Below are 24,139 nucleotides of genomic sequence, written 5' to 3' on the forward strand. Positions count from 1 at the left end.
GCATATCAAAACCTTCTTAAAGGGACAGGCACAGGCCAGGTCAAGGTTTTTGGTTTGTTTATGTGTGTGTGTGTGGCCAAATGGCAACCTTGTCAGCTTACCTGAAAACATCTGCCTGTTTGTTTTCAGCTGGTGTCAACTGTGTCAAGATGAGAGTGGGCAGTCTAATCCATGAACTCCCAGTTCAAAAGGGAACATTTTCATTAAAGTATCATGTTACAGGGGAATCTAGCTAAATTCACTGAACATGTTTGCTGGCATCAGAGACTCAGAGCAACTTTTTAATGCACTGATGAGTCTTTGCTCTGGTTAGAAGGGAGGGAGAGAGGGAGAGAGATGGGTTCTGTGTAGTGTTTTCCTTCATACACAAATTGCTTCTTCTTTTTTTGTAAATGGTTGGCAAGGAGACTGTCTTGTCGGGCCGGGCACTTCCTGATTGTATTAGCATAGCCCATCCCACATCAAACATACGCCCAGTACTACCTCATTTTAATGCTGGATCCAGGCCAAAAGTACAAGCACTACACTGAATATAAGGAGGAGAATGACTGCAAAGAGAATCATAAACTCTCATAAGGCTAGACCACATCTCTGACTAGGGCAGAAAAATATTATGCTGAACGTGAGGAGCCTTTAGATATTTTGCATGGTTGAAAGCAAAACATACTTAGCTAGCCTTTGACACTGAAAGAAAGGAGGGAGGGAGATAAAACAAACTGTGCTTCTCTTGTAGATCTGAACCTATTACCTGACAGAAGAATAAGCAAAGTTCATCCCAACTAGGTGCAATTCTACAGAGGCGGTGGTGTCCCCCCCCCTTCTGCTACAGAAGAAGGAACATTATAAAAGGAAAGGAGAGAGTGGGAATCAAGCATGACAGGGGCCAAAAGAAAAAAGAAAAATGCCATTTGGAGGAAGATCCACACACTTCGCTATGAAGACTTCAAATTGTGGTGTGTAAGGAGGCTGCCTGTTCTGGAATGGGTGCCAAACTACAACTGGAAAGCAGACCTGCTTCCTGATGCAATTTCTGGGATGATGCTGGCTGTTCAACAGGTGACGCAAGGTACTGTGTTGGAAACTGGCTCTGATAGCTTATATTGTCCAAGCTGAACTGCTCTAGTCTTTGCTTCTTTCCTATAAGAACCGATGGAGATTGGCATTCTCTCTTTCCCCATCCTGGACCCATTATGTATAACTTACAGCAGAAGCCTGTGCACGTTTACGTGGAAGTAAATCCCACTGCTCAATGGGGCTTGCTCCCAGGTTAAATGTGCCTGAGATCTCAGCCTTAATCTTAAACTAGGCAACAATATTAATATGTTTCACTGCATTTGTGTGTGCATGTACATACAGCATATAAATTGGGCATCCGTTAATGGCATATGTATAAGCAGTTCTTGCTTACCTTTCTACTCACTTTTAAAAAAACATATCCCTGTGTAGAGAGATTTACTAGTTACAGCAATCTCTTTAATAATGAAGTAAAATTTAAAGCCCAATCCTATGCATGTTTACATAGAAGTACATCCCACTCTGTTCAATGGGATGTGCAATTTTATCCCTTTACTAATCTAGCTGCTTTTACCTGCCTTCGTTGGTGGTTGCAATAGTGGACTGTACAATGTCAGCGTGAGAACATTACACTCGTATTAATGTGTCTTACAAGGTTGTTGTAGGGATTACTGCTTACCTAGATAATGGCGGTGAAGTATTTGAATGCCATAAAGCACTATGTAAATGCTAAGTATTATAATAATTGCATGAAAACCTGACATTTCACCTTTACAATAGCACCTTTGTCTTCCCCTGCTGAAATATTCATTGGAGAGACGCAGTGCAGAACAGGAAAAACATTAGCATTATTCCCAGCGTTACTGGCCATTTCCCTGATAACAGTAAACAACAAGCCAGAAAGTTTCTGGCACATGAAAATAACCTGTAACCAAAGCTGTGGCCTTTTGGCTTGCGTGCTTGTCTTTGGAGATGTACTGTAACTTATCCTTGAAGGCTGTAATAAAAACCAGGATAGAGCTCCAGTCCTAGGTAAGTAAAAACCTCCCCTTGGCTGATACCTGAAAAAATGACCAGAGGTGAAAAGTACAAAACTTGCTTAAATAGTTTCTAGAGAATCTATGGTTTCTGCCATATTATAATGGCATTTCAGAGAAATCCCGCATGCCACATCTTGTGAAAATGGCTTGTAGATCCATCAGAGGCAAACATTTTGTGATAGCTGTCTTTTACAGCTTCCTTAACAGCTAGCCTTAGTTCTCATTCATGCATCAAAAATTATAAGCGCTCCTTTAATTGAATTATTCTGTAGCTGGAACCAACCGGTTTGTGTAAGTATTTGTGCTTTTGGAGTAATTAGAAACATCTGCATTGGCATGATTTAACTTTAAAGACCTTAATACTGTAGTACTGTAAAGGATCCTGTTTCACTGGTACACTCTTAGACAACAATTGCAATTAAAATGCTGCTAATAATGGCATTTTAGAAGCCAACCAAAATAGTGAATTAAGAGACAGGCAAAGCTTGGTAGTACTTTCAGTGAATTTCCACAAAAGAGCTCTTGGATTTTGCTAGCTATAGCTTTGAATACTCAGGTGATGCTGAAGAACAATGCTGTTTCCATTAGGAACATAGGAAGGTGTCTTTATATCAGGTGAAATCATTGGTCCACTTTGCCCAATATTGTCTACTCTGACATGCAGTAGTTCCCTAAGGTCTCGGGCAGAGGTCTTTCTCATTCCTTGCTATCTTGATCCATATATAAAATATAGTAGATATGTCAGGGATTGAATCTGGGATCTTCTACATGCAAAGCATGTGCTCTGCCTTGGAACTATGGCTAAACTGAACCAAAGGTCTGTGCTGTGCATTGTTCTCTTTCCACCAGATGCCACCAGATGCTCATAGAGAGTTTATAAGCAGGACATGATGTTAACAGCTCTTTGTCTTCTTTGTCCCCAGCATCTGGAATTCAGAGGTCTTCTATTTGGGAACATAGCAATTTCTTCTAGCTGTTCTTGCTAATGGTACTGATAGACCTCAATGAATTTGTCTAAGTCCTTTTAAAGTGACCTAAGGCACATCGTCTGGCCGTAAATTCCTTAAGTTGATTGTGTGTTGTATAAAAAAGTACTTCTTGTAGTCTGTTCTGAACTTAGTACAGCAGCATTCTCTAGCCTCTGGATGTTGTGGGACTCACACATAGCCAGTGGTCAAGGATGATCGTAGTTTTAGTCCAGTATCATTTGGAGGGCCACAGGTTCCCTATCCCTGCTCTAGCTGAAAGCAGTGCAGATATACTCATGCAGTTTCCTCATAGCCCTCATTCTCCTTGCAGCATGTGGGCCACTGCATCTTGGCTGCTTCCTGTACCACTCAGATAATGTCAGAAGCTCTAAGTCATGTAGGAAAAACCCGCATTGTCCCAGTTTACAGGATAACATAATCTTAGGGGTAGGCCAGTCTGTAGCTTCTCCCATGTGGCTCGGGCTTCTGATATCTTTATGATGCAGGAAGGAGCCACAAGAAGTCATGAGGGTAATATTAGTGGGTGAACACAGGAAGCTGCCTTATACTGACTTAGACTGTTTGTCCATCTAGCTCAGTATTGCCTACACTGACTGGCAGCGGCTCTCCAGGGTTTCAGGCAGGGGACTCTCCCAGTCTTATCTAGAGATGCCAGTGATAGAACTTGAGACCTTCTGCATACAAAGCAGATGCTCTACCACTGAGCTATTTTCCCTCCTCTGATAGTGGTCAGCTTTTCTTCCAGGGTTTCTTTTTTTCTTTTATCTTTCTGTTATATTATCATTCCTCTGATAACTTAAATAGCTGCTCAGTATGAATATTCTAATTCATATAATAAAATAACTATTCATTAAAATAACTATTCAATATGAATATTCTTGATTAATTCTTGCGTTGTTGACTGCAATGTAATGTTAATTTAAAGATTTAATTTAAATTTAAAGTATCAATTTAAGCCTCCATTTAAAGGAGATTCCACAGTTCCCTGGGCAGCTTTTTCCGTTGGGTAACTGTTCTTGGAGAAGGAAGCATTCTCTAATTGCTGTGATAGTCACTTGAATCCACAGGATCCTTGGTTGTCTATCTCTGAAATTATTCTGTTAATCAAAGGATTTTGCCCAAGTGTTTCTTCCTCTCTTTTGTCTTCAAACAAATGTTCAGATGTCATCTTGTCTTAAGGAATGTTCAGATGTCATCTTGTCAAAGTGTATTGTTTATTCTACCCTGGCTCAGACTGTTTTGTTTTGTTACTCGTGTAATGTCTAAAAGCTAATGAGACGCTTATTACAAAAAGCTGAGAAGGAGGATGGAATGTTAATCGCACTTCATACCTACACAGAAGGGATATCAAACTTTATATGAGTTGCTGTCCAAACACTCCTCTCAGAAGATGTCCAAGGGCTGCATTCTGTTTTCAGTTTTTTGATTGGGGGTGTGGGAGCCAATAGAAAGATGAGAGTAGTTATTTACTAAATATGTTCCTTGCCATCCAATACCAATGTGCAAATCCCTTCACTAGGAGTGCTGCTGTCCCTAGTCACCAGTTCCTACCCACTCAGGAGGCCTTAAAACCTTATGGCAGTTCTAAGCTCTCCATTTTTAGGGTGCTTCCCTGTTGCAGTTTATTGCAGATTCTGTGCTAATCATGCATGCAAGTTTTGTGCAGCATCTATAAGATCTCATCTTCATCAAAATGTCATTCCTTATTATTTTCCCATTTAATCCAGATTTACTGTTTCCACTGAAAATCTGATGATTCCTGTAGAAATAGTAAATTGGGATTAAATGATGGGGTGGATAGATAGATTTTTGTTGGAGATACCATTGTGTGGATGTTGCAAAAATTTTGAATGCTTGAGTAGCACCAAGTCCACAGTAAACTGCCATGTGGCAGTGCCATTATGTCCCTTCCCCATATGCCACTATGTGCCCTCTAAAATCCTTTCATACTCCAAAGCCGCTGTCCTCACCAATCCTGCCAGCCAAACAACCCCATCATCCAAATCATCTCCTTCATTGACCATAGACCACCACTTCCTGTCCCTCTTGGCTTGAAATGCTGACAATATAGCCAATCTCACACTTTCTACCCTTCCTGGTGCTTATGCTGCTAATACAAATGAATGGTACTCAGGTTGATGTTTAAGTTGGTGTAGTAACAGATGTTATTGATAGGCCAATCCCTTGGTTCTTAGCCATGAAGATAGTCCAGTAATTTGTGTAGCATGAGATAAGAGTGCCACAGACTGCACTGGGGGAAATCATAAGGCCTGGTATATAAGACTGTTGTCAAGGCTGCCATAGAAATTTTGGAGGCAGAAGGTTTAGGTTGCTTGCAATATATCTTGGGGGTAGGAAACCTCAGGCCCAGGGCTAAATATGGTCCTCTAGGCTCTGTCTCTGGCCCTTGGAATTCTCCCTGGGCCACATCCCCTCTACTGAAGCCACATCCTTCACTGGTTCCACTTAGCATCCCAAATATTTTTGCTTGGTTGGCTATTCCCTCTTGCTTGTCTAAATGGAAACTAGAGAGGGGCATGTGTAGAAACTAGCCTACTGTACAAAGGTAAAATTTACATTTGTTGCTCTGACCACTTGCTCTGGCCCAACCTACCGCTGACATATGGCCCCTGAAAGATTGATCAGAAGGAAATGTGGTTCTTGGACTGACAAAGACTCCTTGCCCCTGCTTTTCCTGATGCCCATATAGCTCATGCCTCACTACCCACTCACACGCCTTGCCTGTACAAAAGTGTGTATTGAACTTGGAATCAATTCAGATATTATTAAAGTGATCACATGGTTGTTTGCGTTCACCTGTGACAGAACTACTTTGAACTTGATAAGAAATGTTTATCAGAATGTGAGAGATTTAAATCACTGATGTAGATGAGTAATTGACATCTTATCTATATTGAATTTAAATTTATTAGCACTTATCCATCCTTATCTCTGCTTCACTGGGATTGTATGTATGTGAACATTTGAGATGGTGCAATTCTTATAGGAATATCGCATTTGCTATGCTGCATTTTAGATTGGACCTGACCTGAACAGACTTTTCCCCTAAAACAATTTCTAACCCGTTTCGTTTCTCACCCCCAATGCCCTTAACTGAATTTGAAGAAACACTAGAAATGCATCCCTCTACTGGTCATAATTGGTTTCAAAAGCACTGTAGGATGAATAATAATTGCAAGACCAATCTGTTGTTTATATTTCAACTGGTGGATGATGCAACACTGATGAGTGATGTCTTTTCTTATTCCCTGAAGAGAGAACAGAACACAGCTTTGTTACCTGACACTTTGCATAGGCATAGGCATATTAACTTAGATAGCTTTTAAAAAATGGATTAAGAAAATTCGTGGAGGATAGATCCATCAAAGGCTATTTACTGATAATAGCTACATAGAACGTTTGGATGAAATGGATTAGCTAGACTCATTTTAATGTGATTTCAGGCCTGGTTATGGGATGGAAACTGTTTCTATAGGCTCTGTTGCCCTTCGCAGTGGGGTAGATGGGATATTTAATCATATTGATTCTCCTCAGACCTCTTAGGTGCATTTGATACCTTCTATCCTTCTGTATTGTCTGGCCTGATCAGGGACAGAGAGCAATATACTGCAGTGGTTCTATTCCTACCTTTTGGTAAGAGAGTAGAATGCTGTGCTGGGGGGAACTTTGTAATCCATAGGGGTTGATGTATGAGGTACCTCAGGGATCCCTTTTATCACTCACTATGTCCAACATCAATACAGAGCCACTGGGAGGAGTTGTGAGAGGTTTTGGAATGTGGTATTATTGGTATACCAATACCCTTCAACTAGCAATGGGAGAATCTGTCAATTTCATTTTCTCTCAGTTTCTCATTTTTTCAATCTTAAGTTCAGTTCTCCACATTTCCACATTAGTTTGCAATTTTTAAAAAAGTCCTCATGAAAATCGACCAACATTTTAGTGTGAATTTATGCTAATATAATTTTTTGGGTATGCGATTTTGCCAAGTAATATACACATTTTAAAAAGCAAGTTTCCCTAATATAATTTTCTATGTTATTTTCATAAATGTATGCATTTTAATGCACACTTTACCCCAGTGTTTGGATTTTTGTGCATATTACTTTTCTGGAGAACTACACTGAAAAATCCAAGGAAGTGTGAATTTCAAAGGGTGGCTGTGTTTTGGTTCATGTATTGTTTCAGAAAGTGTAAGTTAGGTAAGTTCACCTTTAAATGGGAACTGAATGAAATTTCTTCCCCAGTCTTACCCTTAACTACCCCACTGATTATGGTGTTTGGAGTAGTAAATGCTGCTCCAAATAACCCACCAATTGCCAGCAGAAGAGAGAGAGAGGCAAAATCCTGCTCTTCATTTCCCATTACAGCTGCTGCCACTTAAAGTCCTTTTAGCTGGCAGACAGAGAGCCAGTGTGGTGAGACACCCAGTGTGGTGTAGTGGTTAAGATGTTAGACTACGACCTGGGAGACCAGGGTTCAAATCCCCACACAGCCATGAAGCTCACTGGGTGACCTTGGGCCAGTCACTGCCTCTCAGCCTCAGAGGGAGCAGAGCTTGGAAAAGTTACTTTTTTGAACTACAACTCCCATCAGCCCAATCCAGTGGCCATGCTGGCTGGGGCTGATGGGAGTTGTAGTTCAAAAAAGTAACTTTTCCAAGCTCTGAGGGAGGCAATGGTAAACCACCTCTGAATACCGCTTACCATGAAAACCCTATTCATAGTGTCGCCATAAGTCAGAATCGACTTGAAGGCAGTCCATTTCCATTCAGCTGGCAGACACCAAGGGGAGGAGTCAATGTTCCTACCAAATATAATCTATTGGAATCATCCATACTATGATTTTATACTGAACTGTTGTAACTGTTTGTGTAATTGTAATTTTCTTAGGTCCCTTAAGCATGTCATTAGAAATGTGGGATATAAATCTAACAAAAACAGGAAAATAATTGTTTTATTATTAGATACATTTTTATTACCATTTCTGGATAAGGCATCAGGGTAGCCTACAAGATTCTCCCCACCTCTTCATTTTATCCTCATAATGAACCCATGAAGTGGTTTAGGCTGAGAGATAGTGACTGGCTCAAGGTCACTCAGTGTACTTCATTGGGGATTTGAATCTGGGTCTTTCAAATCCAAGTCTGACACTCTAGTCCATGGGTAATCAGTGTGGTGCTCTCCATATTTTGTTGGATTCCAATTCTCACTAACCCCAGCTAACATGGCCAATGTTAGGGGTGATGGAAGTCATAATCTGTCAGTATCTGGAGGGCACCATGTTGGCTAGCCTGTACCTCAGACTGGCTTGAAAATGATGGCCTTGGTTTTAAAATCTTACTTTTTGTTCTGTTGAGGCATAGAAAGGTATTTGAGGGTGGGGAGCTAAATTGTACTCATACACTATTCAGCACTAGTGGAGTAATTTTGCAATGGGGCATCTTGCCTCTAGATAGTTGCCTAGGACAATAACTTGGAGGAACAGTGCTTTTGCTACATCATCAGTTGGATTTCTTTTTAGCACCAGTTTGTTTCTGGACGAGGACTTAGTGGAGTGGGGTGAGGAGATTTCATCTTCAGCTCAGAAAAAACCCCAGGAATAAGATAAAAGAAGGAATGAAGATCAACTGATAGTAGAGAGGGAAAAGGAGAGGCCAAAGATTGCCAGCAGTGGAAAGGAGCATATGGGAAATCGAGTGAGTCCATGGCTGGATTAGAGTGCTTGGAAAGATGAGATGCCTCTGTTAGGTTCTAATGGCCAGTCCCAAAAAGTAGAATAACCAAGGAGCTCAGATAGTAAGGCTAGATCCAGGGCTGGCCCTAGGATAAATAGCACCCTGGGCAAGAAGTGCTTCTGGTGCCATCTCTCCACACACACCCAGTCAGCTTTGCAGGGCTACACAGAGGGTTTATGGGACCGGGTGTGATGTGATGATATTGCGGGCTGTTGTTGCTTCCCACAAGGACCCATGTGTGTGTCTATAAAGCTGCGTTCCACTGATTTTTGCCTAACGCAAATGAGATCATAGTGGAAATTGAAAAAGAAACATACTTTTAAGGAAGATCATTTTTGTAATTAGTTCCCAAACAACCTGTGAAAACAACCTTGAAAAAGGTTACAGACACCTGCTTTTTGCCACCCTAGCTCACTGCAGACAGAAAATAAAAAACACGACCACTGGGCTCAGCTTGGTGCCCTCTTCAGCTCAGCTTGGCACCCCCCTCAGTTCAGCTCCTTGGGCAATCACCCAGCTCACCCATGCCAAAGGCAACCCCAAAGGCCAGCCCTGGCTAGCTGTAGTAGCCTGGGTGATGTTGAGAAGATCTCACCATTGGCCATGGAGCTACACCAGCAAATGGAATAAATAAGGAAGAACTGCTAGGCCCAGAAGCTCAGTGCTCTGGAATAGGTCTGAATACACATTGGAAAGAGCCATTTTATGTTTTTCATCCCATTTGGTAAAGGGAGACATCTCTGTTGCTTTCACATTTGTAGATCCTTCAAGAGCTTCATATCCTTTGCCTTCTTATTGGCATCACCGATGAATCTGTGATTAACAGTTTAATTATTGCATGTTAATTGATTAATGTTTTTAGTTCAACTTATAATTCTTTAGTGATTCCCCAAGCAGACATCTAACCAAATGTTTGTTTATTATTTATTTATTTAAAATATTTCTATCCTGCCCTTCTACCGTATAATAGGGCACTAAGGGCGGCTTACAATAAAATCGCACACATACATAATAAAATTGTACACAATAAAGATCACAAAAACATTAAAATAAATTAAAATACAATTAAACTACATAAAATACAATGCATATATATGTATATGTGTATACACACACACATCAAAAAAAAGGGGGGGAAAGAACCCAAAATGCCATACAAGATGGGAAGGTAAAAATATATTCTTCAAAATGGTTTTTATTCTGTAAATCTGTAGTAGAACTTGCCCAACGCGTTTCAGCCCAACCTGGGCTTTCATCAGGGGATGTTTGTAAATCTTAAGAGATTTCTTTGTTTAAAAACAAAGTAACTGCAACTTTTCTCAAAAGCAACAAAGGCTAAATAATTTTATCCTTTCTTGCTTTTGAGAAAAGTTGCAGTTACTTTGTTTTTAAACAAAGAAATCTCTTAAGATTTACAAACATCCCCTGATGAAAGCCCAGGTTGGGCTGAAACGCGTTGGGCAAGTTCTACTACAGATTTACAGAATAAAAACCATTTTGAAGAATATATTTTTACCTTCCCATCTTGTGTGGCATTTTGGGTTCTTTCCCCCCCTTTTTTTGATGAGCTTTTGAATGCCCTTCACTTTGTTTTGTCGTATACACACACACACACACACACACACATACATGGGAGCAGTTCCGAAGGGACTAAAAAGGTAAAAATTAAAATAAAAGGCATAAAAACAGTTTCAGGCTCTACCTTCAGTCCCTCCCAAAGGCTCTCTGGAACAAGATGGTTTTCAAAAGTCTCTGGAAAACCATCAGGGAGTGAGCAGAGTAAGCTTCTTGGAGTAAGGTTTTCCAGAGCTTGGGGGCCACAGCTGAAAAGGCTCTCTCCCACGTGCCTGCCAGTCTGACATCTTTCATTCCAGGCACACAGAGGAGACTAGAGGCAGATGATCTTAAATCCTGGGCAGGTACATATGGGCGTAAGCGGTCCCTCAGGTACATTGGTCCAAGGCTGTTTAGGGCTTTAAAAGTCAGAACCAGCACTTTGAATTGGGCCCGGAAACAAATTGGAAGCCAGTGGAATCGGTAAAGCAAAGGGGTGATATGCTCCCTGTGCCGTGCTCCAGTTAACGTTATGGCTGCTGCATTTTGAATCAGCTGTAATTTCTGAACCGTTTTCAAAGGCAGCCTCACATAGAGTGTGTTACAGTAGTCAAGCCTTGATGTCATCAATGCATGTGCCACTGTGGCCAAGTCAACTGCTTCCAGGAACAGATGCAGCTGGTAGACCAGTTTGAGTTGGCCAAAAGCACTCCTGGCTACCTCAGCCACCTGATATTCAAGCAGCAGGGCAGGATCCAGGAGGACTCCCAAACTGCGGACCTGCTCCTTCAAGGGGAGTGCAACCCCATCCAGAATAGGTTGCAACCCTATCCCTGGTGCAGTGTACCCCTTGACCAGCAACATCTCCATCTTGTCTGGATTAAGTTTCAGTTTGTTAGCCCACATCTAGCCCTTCACAGCCTCCAGGCCCCGGTTTGGATGAGCACTTCCTCCCTGCAGTCAGGTGGTAGGGAAAGATAGAGATGAGTATCATCAGCATATTGATGACATTGTACTCCAAATCTCTGGATGACCTCTCCCAGTGGTTTCATATAAATGTCAAAGAGCATGGGAGACAGAATGGAACTCTGTGGTACCCTGTAGGTCAACAGCCAGGGGGTTGAGCAGTAGTCTCCCAGCACTACTTTCTGGGTCCTGTCCATCAGGTAGGACCGGAGCCACCATAAAACCGTGCCTTCCAATCCCATCTCAGCTAGATGGCCCAGAAGGATACTATGGTTGATGAAAGCTGCTGAGAAGTCCAACAGCACTAACAGGGATGCACTCCCCCTGTCTGATGCTTGGCATAGGTCATCAAGCAGGGCAATGAGGGCAGTCTCTATCCCATGAGCAGGCCAGAAGCCTGATTGAAAAGGGTCTAGGTAGTCCAATTCATCCAGGAAAACTTGGAGCTGAGCAGCCACCACTGCTCAGATGTTCTGTCTTGAGGACAGATTTTACAGTGATCCATGCTTTCCAAGTTTTCTTCGACTTATATCACTATCACCTTCTCCAAGACTATGGCCACAAATGCCAGTTAGAGAACACTCCTAATCCTTGGTTTCCCACAAGGCTGATGATTTTTAATAATATAGTTTTCACTAACTCCTCCCCCATCTCTCAAAGACATAAATGTGGCCCTTTAACTCAGAATTGTGCAGCATAATTGAAGAGAAGAATGAAAGGCATCATTGCACTTAGAACTAGCTAGCCAAGGATTAAAGTCATGGGCTGTGGGACAAAGCCCATGTATTAACTAAGGTAGCTCTAAATCTTGTACTTGGCTTGTGGGTTTCTCTGCAAGCCAAAGAACTTAAGAGTTCATGAGCTGTCAAGAACCCTAAAATTTGGCAGTCTTTCTTAGGCTGCTGGTGTACACACATGTACTTAAAACCTGTACTTGTACTTGAGATACGGATCATGTGCCTCCATGTTTGTTACATCCAGCAGCTTTTGAAACGTGAAGGCTAAGTGCATCAGTAAAACTCAAAAGATGCAGAGGAACATTCTTTGTAGATGCAAGCACTCCTGTTAAATACGCTGCATTCCTTGTTCCCCAGCACATCCAGAAAAAGTTAGGCGTGCTTACATTCCACTGAAATCACTTACATTGACAGGCTTAACATTGCACTCCTATGCATGCCTACTCAGACATACTCCCCAGTCCAGTTTAGTTGGACTTTCTCCCAGGTAAGTATGTGTACATATAATTGCAGCCTAAGTGTGTGCTTAAACTCAACTTGATTTGGTTTAAAAACTGTTAGCATCCCAAATTCATTCCTCTATAGTCTTCTATTCTCACCATTTACCTGCAGTACTGGTACAGAGCTCACCTTCTTGAAAGGTTTGCCGTAGCATGTGATGTGTCCTGTACTATAGCAGTAGCTAGCAGCAATGTTCTTAAAGTAACAGTGGCTCACAGTGTTCTGTTTATAACACCTTAAAGCTACCACAATACTCCAGTCTACTCTAGCTGAACTTCTCTGCTCACTGTTGTTTTCCATCACAGTCTCCCCCCTTCCCCCCCTGTTGCATATGTTTGCCGCATTACATAATTGGTCTGCTCATGCATTCTAATTCTGGCAAAATGATTAACTTGACATTGGTCTTCATACTGAAGAATAGTTGGCACTATAATTAGTCTCTGCTTTTCTAATCAGAACTCATGCTACAGTTCAGGGTATAACACTGCTTGTTACTACTCTGTAAAGCACTATGAACATTGATGGTAAGATGCATGATCCAGCCAAAGAAATGCATTTTCAAGTCCCACTTATTGCAAGACAAGCATACGCCTGGATCTCACCAACTGAAATCAATGGGATGTCAAAGTTATTAGCTTTGACTCGATTGTTGCCTTAATGTTTAGGCTGGTACTTCTTGTTAATGATTCACTCATTTTCCCTCGTATTGTGTTGACTTTAGTAAAGATTGTGGGAAGAAAATTGTCGTATGTTTTTCTTGATCCTATTTTAAAAGTCAAGTGGGAATAAGCTATATGTTTGTGAGATTTGTCGACCTGTCCAGCAGGAACAATTTGAAAGCCTCTAAGGGAGGAACAATAGCTCAGTGGTAGGGCATATACTTTGCATGCAGGCTCTTTCTCTGGAGTCTCTGGTTTTATTTTAAGAAAAGAATCAGGTAGTAGGGGATGTGAAACATCTCTGCCTGAGATTCTCCGATCAAAGGTGGGGAACCTCAGGCCTGGAGGCCAAATGTGGCCCTCCAGGCCTCTCTGCCTGGCCCTTGGGACTCTTCCCAGGCCACAACCCTTCCCCAGCTACACCCTTCACTGGCCTTACTTCACACCCTCCTAGGGTGTTTTTGTTTGGCTGGAATATGTCCTTGAAGTTTTGCTTGCCTGAATGGAGGCTAGAAAGGGGCGTGTCAGTGTGTGTAGAAATTAGCCTACTGTACAAAGGTAAATTCTATGTTAATTGTTCCACCTAGGTTTGTCTCTGGCTCCACCTACCACTGGTATATGCCCCCTACCCCCAAAGAGTTGCCCATAAGGGAATGCAGCCCTTGGGATGAAAAAGGTTCTCCACACCTGAGCCTGATGGACAAATAGTCTGACCTTGTATGAGGCAGCTTCTCTTGTATACAGATTTCCGACTTCACTGGACAGATTTCTTCTGGAGGGTGCAGGTCGCTCCTGGAGTATGCATGTACAGGCCACAAAACTAAACAAGTTACAGAATAGTCTTCTTGCTAATATGTAGTCTTTGGTGCCTATTCCTGTCTGGCTAGAATGCAGATGTCCTTGAGTAGAGTGAAAGTACCACCCAGAGCCTGGCTATACCTGACAGCTGCTCACATGTGAAGCAGCCAGCTCTGTCTGTTTAGAAGAACCCACAACTGCCCCTACAGGCAGGACTGGTGTGAAGGAACAGAAGTGCTGGCTCCTCACCCTTTCCCTGCTGTTCCAGGAAGGAGAGAGCACTGGCAGGCCACACTCACTCATTGCAAGCTCCTAGGCTGTGAGGAAAATGAACACATGATCCTGTCCATCAGATATGGAGCTACACATTTAAAATTCACCAGGTGCTCTTAGGGGGCTTCCAGATGAGTGTTTATTGTGCTCCTGTATGCAAGATTTTCACAGTATCCACATAACATCAAATGCATCAAAATGCCAGGCCATATCCCCCCACCGCCATTTAACCTGGATTTATCCTTTCCATGGAAAATCCATTGTTAAAAATGACACCAGTTGCCACTGACCATTTTGTGATATCGAAATGGACCGTTTGCATTGTTAAGCCCCTGTCTGGAAGCATCCTTAGGGAAGCCAATCCCTGTCTTCCATTCTGTGCAGTTGTGTTGTTGTTATGTGCCTCCAAGTCGACTACGACTTATGGCGACCCTATGAATCAGCAACCTCCAAGAGCATCTGTCATGAATCACCCTGTTCAGATCTTGTAAGTTCAGGTCTGTGGCTTGCTTTATGGAATCAATCCATATTTTCACTTACATTATAGCAGCCTTCACCAGTGTGGTGCCCTCCAGATGTTTTGGACTACAGTTTCCATCAGCCCTAGCCAGTTGGGGTATTATTGTTTTTCCTGCATTATGGGGTGGAAAGAAGTTGCCACAGTGGTGGTTTTGAGTTCTGAAATTGTTATTTTTGCTGAGGACATGTTTGATTTGTTACGTTGATTTTGAGTTTCTATCTGTTTTTAGAGTTTTGTGTTTGTGTGTGCCACTGATTTACAAAAGCATGTCATGTTTTCTGTTAAATAATTCCCCATAGCCAGTTTGGCAGCTTTCAGTGTGAAGTAGAGTGTGAGATTTTGGGAGGATATAGTACCTTTAGAGATGGACAAGAAATTTGGTTCAGTTTGCATTTTCGTGCACATGTTTAATTCGCAGTGAACTGAAAAGTGGCTTTCCCGTGAAATTCAGATTTCTTTGGATGTGTGATGCAGTTCTCCAACCAAATAATGGGTTCAAATGTGCATATTATGGGAAAGTGTTCATAAAAATGCATATATCACAAAAATGACATACAAACATGCATTATATTAGCAAAATGGCTAGCAAGAAATGTATATATTAGGGAATCAAAGCAGAGGCTTTCGCAGTGCATAGTGGCTGAGTGTGAGTTGCCATAGGGAAGGGTCTGTAGTTCAGTGGTAGAGCACCTGTTTTGCATGCAGAGCATCCCAGGTTCAATGTCTGACCTCTCCATCTCAAAAAGGACTTGGGTAGAAGGAAATTAGAAAGTCCTCAGATGTAGAGCTGATACCTGTTATGCTCCATCTGCACCACACATTTAAGGCAGTATTATGCCATTTTAAACTGGCTTTCCCTAAAGAATCCTGAGAACTATAGCTTGTTAAGGGTGTTGTTAGGAGACCTCTGTTCCCCTCACAGAGCTACAATTCCCAGAGTGGTTTAGCAATCAATCCCTCTTCCCAGGGAATAGTGCTTTAAATGGGGCTTTAGGAGTAAACAGCAGTCGACTAGATGGGCAAAGAGTCTGATTTAGTATAAGGCACCTTCCTGTGTTCTTATGTATTATGCTATACTGCTGCTAAAAATAGCCATAGAATGGGATTCTGAACACAGTTTAATAATATGCACGACATAACATAACACGACTTGTTAACTCCCATTTACCTTCTCTACAGGGCTTGCTTTTGCTGTTCTCTCTTCAGTGCATCCTGTGTTTGGTTTATATGGATCTCTCTTCCCTGCTATTATTTATGCCATATTTGGAATGGGACACCATGTTGCCACAGGTAAGTGCTTCTGAATCCTTGCAGACCAGTTCTGAAAACTTAACAGGTCTGTTGGCTGACTGTCTCAATGTTATCTTCTAGCTTAGTACACTGTAGAGATGTGCTAGAATTCTGCCCAGTTCGGATTTCGTACAAAAATTTCCATTAATTTGCTTATTTACTATTATTGCGGATTGGATTTTTATGTAGTGATCTTCCATGGCTATTTTTAGACACTGATTTTTTTTTTGAAAAATATGCATCTAAAATATTGATATTCATATTGATACTTTTATTCTTATTTCCTTCAGTGTCTCAATATTTCCTTTCAAAATATCAATATTAATAAATATTTTTTCCAAAGGGAAAACCCCCCAGATCAGTAAAAGCAGTGGCTTGTGGACAAAGAACAAACTCAAATCGATACCTGCTTGGTAGATTGACAGAATGCTTTCCAACCAGCACCAGCCAATGGATCACATCCCTAGTACATTGTATAACTTTCAGTATAAGATAAATTTTAAAAAATCTAATTATTCTCCTGTGCCAGGGCAGAGCATAACAAGCTTCCAGTTGGCTGCTGTGAAAACGGAAGAGTCTCAGGGGGGCACAATTCACCAAGCTTTGCAACTGTTCAGTCTCCATTCATTTGTAGGAACTCAATGCAGAAGTAAGTGGAGCTTAAGCAACAGCAGTGCTTGATGGGTTGTGTCCTAAATGACACACCAAACTTGGCAGTTGTTTTATTAACTTCAGTAGCAGAACTATTTGGAAATCAACCGCTTCAGGCTTGCAGTTTGGAGGAGATAGAAATCAAACCCCAGGAGCAACTATGATTTTTGTGTGTGTGCACTTTCTTTACAACTACATTTTTTTCCTGTTTAAGCAAGCTGTGTTTGGGGTGGGGAAGCATGGTTAAGGTTAAACTTTAGCTGCACCTGGATTTTTAATATTGCTTCAGTGCTTCTTCCAATAGGCTTTCTGTTTAGAGGTCTGGCAAGTGGTAGCGCTATATACTTTAAGGCTCCTCCTAAAGTCCTGTCTTTCAGCAGGCCTTTGAATGTTAAGGCTTAGCCTGTATAGTAATCTGTGGACAGAAGGGTGATGTCTTAATTAACTGTGCTGTATCATTTTATTGTGTTACGTTGTGTTTTTTATTGTTTCATTGCTGTAACCTGCTCTGGGGTCTTTTGACAAAGGAAGGGATCTATGTTTTAAAAATAAATAAAAGAAATGCATTATATCTGAGATTTAAATACTTTTAACGCTGTGTAAAATTTGCTCTAAGCTAAAACTTTCACCTTGGAGGGCTCAGCCAAAGACCATTTATTTTTCTGGAAAAACGGCAGACACAAAAACAAGAGCAGCACATTGTTTTTGCCTGCTTTGAAACCAGAAAGGATTGTTCTTGCTTATCTTCTGGCTGACTCAGTTTCAGATAATTTCTTTGCTCCCCCCTTTCCGATTCTTTTTTTCCTTCTGTACAACAGAAGAATAGTCAAGCAAGAAAGGGCAGTGCTGTCTGAGACAATACACCATTCTTCTAAGCAGCTGCACTGTATGATCCAAATCATCCTTTGCAGAGGACGCTGGAGACCAACTCCCAAACTAAGCAATTCCTGAAAGAGAAAGCTCAGGTGGCGCCAGTGTGTAACTGTTGCTCCACCTGGAGCACTTTATTCACTCCATATACCTTGAAACAAAAAAATACTTCTTAAATTGTGACATTCCTGTTAAAGAAACAAGAGCTTTTACTAACATAGGATAGAACATCAGTGGCTATTAGTCATGAGGCAGTATGCTTAGAATACCAGTTTCTGGGAATCTCGAACGGGAGAGTGCTATTGTGCTTATGTCCTGTGTGTGGGCTTCCCATATGCATCTGGTTGGTCACTCTGAGAACAGGATGCTGGACTAGATGGGCCTCTGATCTGCTCCAGCAGGGCTCTTAACATTTCTGGTTAAAAATGAATATCTGCAGCCTTAAGCAACCACTTGGAGAGTGGCTGACCCTGCAGCCTGGTTGATGTCAAGCGGGCAGATGCATTCAAAGGCCTGGTCTTATATATACGATGGGAGGTGGGGGGGAGGGACAAAAATAAAGCTCATACATATTGCTCATAAAGCAAAAGCCATATCAATAGCAAATAAATCATAAATCTTAATTATGAATTGTTTATTTGCTGTAGGTATGGTTTCTGTCTTAACATGCAGACTCCAAATTGCTATTTCCAGTGAGTTATTTGTCAGGGCTTATCCAGATGGCTCCTACTGCATTTTATTTAGGATCAATTTACATGCTATGATCCTTCTGAAACTGTATCACTGGAGAATGCTGGTGTACAATTGCAAGCTATGGCAAATACTCCCTGCCTGTAGAAAGCTAGGCCATCAGTTGGAAGGTTTCTAGTCTGAAGTTTTCTATGTGCAGGGAGTTTTTGATGTGTGGGAGAGCAGTCATACAAATGATCATTTGCCTGTCTCTTGATGTGGTCCAGTCCCACTTTGATATGTAGTTCAATTATCAGGTGTGTGGCATGTGTCAACCCACAATAGTTCCCCTTATACATATGGCTGACCAGAATTGGTTCAGGACAACAAGCTCTGTCTATACATTCCTCGTGGTCAAATGGAGTGGAGATGAAGGTCTCGTAAACCTATTCCACTACTATTCCATGGGAGGACAAATGGAGCTAACTGCTTATTATCATCATCGTTTATTGGATTTCTTAGTTGATTTATAAAAAAAAATGTCAAAAATGACTTAATAAATTAATTAAAAGCCACATTAATAATGACGTACAATACCAAATTCCTGGAAATACTCATGCAACAAGTCCTACCCAACCCTACTAAAAGATGAGCATTACAGTAGAGCAAAAGTAAACCATCAACAGTCTGGGTAAAAACTGACAATAATGCCAAAAGCCTGGTGCCTAAATAATGGTGCCAGGCACGTTTCCTTGGGGAGAGCATTCCACAGATAGAGGACCACCACTGAAAAAGCCTGTTCTTGTGCAGCCACCCTCTGCACCACCCTTGGATAAGGCATGTGGAGAAGGGCCTCTGATGAATGCAGGGTCCAGGATGGTTCATGTGGAGAACGGCAATTCTTGAGCTTTTGTGGTCCTGAGCCACATAAAGCTATATAGATCAATATTAGCGCTTCAAATTGAGCCTGGAAGCTAATTGATAGTCAGTGCTGTTTGGCCGGAATCAGTGTAATATGCTCAGACCTTCTGTCCGCGAATACTAATCTGGCTGATGAATACTGCACTATCTATAGTTTCCGAATTGTCTTAAGAACATAAGAACATAAGAAGAGCCTGCTGGATCAGGCCAGTGGCCCATCTATTCCAGCATCCTGTTCTCACAGTGGCCAACCAGGTGCCTGGGGGAAGCCCGCAAGCAGGACCCGAGTGCAAGAACACTCTCCCCTCCTGAGGCTTCCAGCAACTGGTTTTCAGAAGCATGCTGCCTCTGACTAGGGTGGCAGAGCACAGCCATCACAGCTAGTAGCCATTGATAGCCCTGTCCTCCATGAATTTGTCTAATCTTCTTTTAAAGCTGTCCAAGCTGGTGGCCATTACTGCATCTTGTGGGAGCAAATTCCATAGTTTAACTATGCGCTGAGTGAAGAAGTACTTCCTTTTGTCTGTCCTGAATCTTCCAACATTCAGCTTCTTTGAATGTCCACGAGTTCTAGTATTATGAGAGAGGGAGAAGAACTTTTCTCTATCCACTTTCTCAATGCCATGCATAATTTTATACACTTCTATCATGTCTCCTCTGACCCGCCTTTTCTCTAAACTAAAAAGCCCCAAATGCTGCAACCTTTCCTCGTAAGGGAGTCGCTCCATCCCCTTGATCATTCTGGTTGCCCTCTTCTGAACCTTTTCCAACTCTAGAATATCCTTTTTGAGATGAGGCGACCAGAACTGTACACAGTATTCCAAATGCGGCCGCACCATAGATTTGTACAACGGCATTATGATATCGGCTGTTTTATTTTCAATACCTTTCCTAATTATTGCTAGCATGGAATTTGCCTTTTTCACAGCTGCCGCACACTGGGTCGACATTTTCATCGTGCTGTCCACTACAACCCCGAGGTCTCTCTCCTGGTCGGTCACCGCCAGTTCAGACCCCATGAGCGTATACGTGAAATTCAGATTTTTTGCTCCAAAATGCATAATTTTACACTTGTTTATATGGCATTTGCCATTTTTCTGCCCATTCACTCAGTTTGGAGAGGTCTTTTTGGAGCTCTTCGCAATCCCTTTTTGTTTTAACAACCCTGAACAATTTAGTGTCATCAGCAAACTTGGCCACTTCACTGCTCACTCCTAATTCTAGGTCATTAATGAACAAGTTGAAAAGTACAAGTCCCAATACCGATCCTTGAGGGACTCCACTTTCTACAGCCCTCCATTGGGAGAACTGTCCGTTTATTCCTACTCTCTGCTTTCTGCTTCTTAACCAATTCCTTATCCACAAGAGGACCTCTCCTCTTATTCCATGACTGCTAAGCTTCCTCAGAAGCCTTTGGTGAGGTACCTTGTCAAACGCTTTTTGAAAGTCTAAGTACACTATGTCCACTGGATCACCTCTATCTATATGCTTGTTGACACTCTCAAAGAATTCTAATAGGTTACTGAGACAGGACTTTCCCTTGCAGAAGCCATGCTGGCTCTGCTTCAGCAAGGCTTCTATGTGCTTAGTTAACCTAGCTTTAATCATACTTTCTACCAGTTTTCCAGGGACAGAAGTTAAGCTAACTGGCTTGTAATTTCCGGGATCCCCTCTGGATCCCTTTTTGAAGATTGGTGTTACATTTGCCACTTTCCAGTCCTCAGGCACGGAGGAGGACCCAAGGGACAAGTTACATATTTTAGTTAGCAGATCAGCAATTTCACATTTGAGTTCTTTGAGAACTCTCAGGTGGATGCCATCCGGGCCCGGTGATTTGTCAGTTTTTATATTGTCCATTAAGCTTAGAACTTCCTCTCTCGTTACCACTATTTGTCTCAGTTCCTCAGAATCCCTTCCTGCAAATGTTAGTTCAGGTTCAGGGATCTGCCCTATATCTTCCACTGTGAAGACAGATGCAAAGAATTCATTTAGCTTCTCTGCAATCTCCTTATCGTTCTTTAGGACACCTTTGACTCCCTTATCATCCAAGGGTCCAATTGTCTCCCTAGATGGTCTCCTGCTTTGAATGTATTTATAGAATTTTTTGTTGTTGGTTTTTATGTTCTTAGCAATGTGCTCCTCAAATTCTTTTTTAGCATCCCTTATTGTCTTCTTGCATTTCTTTTGCCAGAGTTTGTGTTCTTTTTTATTTTCTTCATTCGGACAAGACTTCCATTTTTTGAAGGAAGACTTTTTGCCTCTAAGAGCTTCCTTGACTTTGCTCGTTAACCATGCTGGCATCTTCTTGGCCCTGGCGGTACCTTTTCTGATCTGCGGTATGCACTCCAGTTGAGCTTCTAATATAGTGTTTTTAAACAACTTCCAAGCATTTTCGAGTGATGTGACCCTCTGGACTTTGTTTTTCAGCTTTCTTTTTACCAATCCCCTCATTTTTGTGAAGTTTCCTCTTTTGAAGTCAAATGTGACCGTGTTGGATTTTCTTGGCAATTGGCCAGTTACATGTATGTTTAATTTAATAGCACTGTGGTCACTGCTCCCAATCGGTTCAATAACACTTACATCTCGCACCAGGTCCCGGTCCCCACTGAGGATTAAGTCCAGGGTTGCCGTCCCTCTGGTCGGTTCCATGACCAACTGGTCTAGGGAATAGTCATTTAGAATATCTAGAAACTTTGCTTCTTTGTCATGACTGGAACACATATGCAGCCAGTCTATGTCTGGGTAGTTGAAGTCACCCATTACTACCACATTTCCTAGTTTGGATGCTTCCTCAATTTCATATCTCATCTCAAGGTCTCCCTGAGCATTTTGATCAGGGGGACGATAGATCGTTCCCAGTATTAAGTCCCTCCTGGGGCATGGTATCACCACCCACAATGATTCTCTGGAGGAGTCTGCCTCTTTTGGGGTTTTGAGCTTGCTGGATTCAATGCCTTCTTTCACGTATAGAGCAACTCCGCCACCAATACGTCCTTCCCTGTCCTTCCGATATAGTTTATATCCAGGGATAACCGTATCCCACTGGTTTTCTCCATTCCACCAGGTCTCCGTTATGCTCACTATATCAATGCTCTTCTCTAAGACCAAGCACTCCAGTTCTCCCATCTTGGTTCGCAGGCTCCTAGCATTAGCGTACAGGCACTTGTAAGCAGTGTCTCTCTTCAAGTGTCTTTGGCACTTGTGGTTAGGCCTGTGGTAATTTTGCTCTTCTGAATTTATATCCTGTGCCCCTGCTCTCACAATGCCTACTTCTAGGCCTACCCCTTTTAAAATTTCATCATTTCTTTGGTTTTTATCCCACGGGGGAGGTTTATTCCGAACCGGACCTTTCTCAGCTCCTGTCGGGTTTCCCCCCTCAGTCAGTTTAAAAGCTTCTCTGCCACCTTTTTAATTTTAAGTGCCAGCAGTCTGGTTCCATTCTGGTTCAAGTGGAGCCCGTCCCTTTTGTACAGGCCCGGCTTGTCCCAAAATGTTCCCCAGTGCCTAACAAATCCAAACCCTTCCACCCGACACCATCGTCTCATCCACGCATTGAGACTGCGAAGCTGGGCCTGTCTGGCTGGTCCTGCGCGTGGAACCGGTAGCATTTCAGAGAAAGCCACCTTGGAGGTCCTGGCTTTCAGCATCCTACCTAGCAACCTAAATTTTGCTTCCAGGACCTCACGGCTGCATTTCCCCATGTCGTTGGTGCCAACGTGCACCACGACCACTGACTCCTTCCCAGCACTGTCTACCAAACTATCTAAACGACGGGCGATATCCGCAACCTTCGCACCAGGCAGGCAAAACACCTTGTGGTCTACACGCCCATCACACACCCCACTGTCTATGTTCCTAATGATCGAATCACCCACTACAAGGATCCCTCCACCCCCTGGAGATATATCCTCGGAACGAGAGGATAGCTGCTCATCCCCCAAGGAATGGGTCCCTTCTAAGGGATCGTTTCCCTCTTCCTCAGCTGGATGCTCTCCTTCCCCGAGACCATCGTTGTCCATGATAGCAGGAGAGCTATCATCGTTGGAGTGGGACACAGCTATAACGTCCCTGAAGGCCTCCTCCACACACCTCTCTGCCTCTCTCAGCTTTTCCAGGTCCGCCACCTTGGCCTCAAGGAAATGAAGTCGTTCCCGGAGAGCCAGGAGCTCATTGCACCGAGAGCACACCCACGACTTCTGTCCAACAGGCAGATAGTCGTACATGCTGCAGGCAGTGCAAAACACTGGAAAGCCCCCACACCCCTGCTGGCTTCTTACCTGCATAGTTTTGTTTAAGGTTTATTACATCAGTGGGTTGGAGACTGCGGTTTAGTTGAGGTCAGGGAACAGACGGGCAGAGTAGGGGGCCCTGGCCTCCTCGCCCTGCTGCCGAACTCGCTCTGCTGCTTAACTCGCCTTGACGCTTCGTCAGCTGGGGCTTCCTCTAGCTTGTCTTCAAAGACATCCCCGCATATAAATCATTGCAATAATCTAACCTTGAGGTTACCAGAACATAGACAATTAAAACTAAGTTATCCCTGTCCAAATAGGGTTGCAGCTGGGCCACCAGCCAAAGTTGGTGAAAGCACTCCATGCCACCGAGACCACTTCTGCCTTCAGCGACAGCAGTGGATCCAGAAGTACACCTAAGATATTCACCACCTCCTTTAGAGGGAGTCCCAACACCTTCCAAGAACAGGTTGAATCCCATCCATCCAGTCTACGGAACTTGCCACTAACACCACCTCAGTACTATCTGGACAGAGATTCAGTTTATTGGCTCTCATTCATTACCAAAGCCAGACACCAATCTAGAACATTCATTGCGACACCTGCAATGCGACAAGAAGAGGAGGCATAATGCATATTGATGACCATGTGCTCCAAATCTCTGGTATCCATCTCAGTGGTTTCATATAGATGCTGAGCA

At 42.6% G+C, this 24,139-nt stretch overlaps 1 protein-coding gene across 1 annotated transcript in view; it reads left to right on the forward strand.

Moving 5' to 3' along the window:
- Window positions 1–474: 474 nt before the first annotated feature.
- The window catches only part of SLC26A7 (solute carrier family 26 member 7), a 30,482-nt gene continuing 6,817 nt past the window's right edge, over window positions 475–24,139 (forward strand). Inside the window, exons 1-2 of the mRNA XM_061611604.1 lie at window positions 475–1,066; window positions 15,989–16,099. Coding sequence (XP_061467588.1) covers window positions 874–1,066; window positions 15,989–16,099 — 304 coding nt within the window. The 5' untranslated portion in view covers window positions 475–873. The remainder of the gene's footprint in view (window positions 1,067–15,988; window positions 16,100–24,139) is intronic.

Source organism: Rhineura floridana, chromosome 1, assembly GCF_030035675.1.
Source record: "Rhineura floridana isolate rRhiFlo1 chromosome 1, rRhiFlo1.hap2, whole genome shotgun sequence".
In the NCBI taxonomy this organism is placed as follows: domain Eukaryota; kingdom Metazoa; phylum Chordata; class Lepidosauria; order Squamata; family Rhineuridae; genus Rhineura; species Rhineura floridana.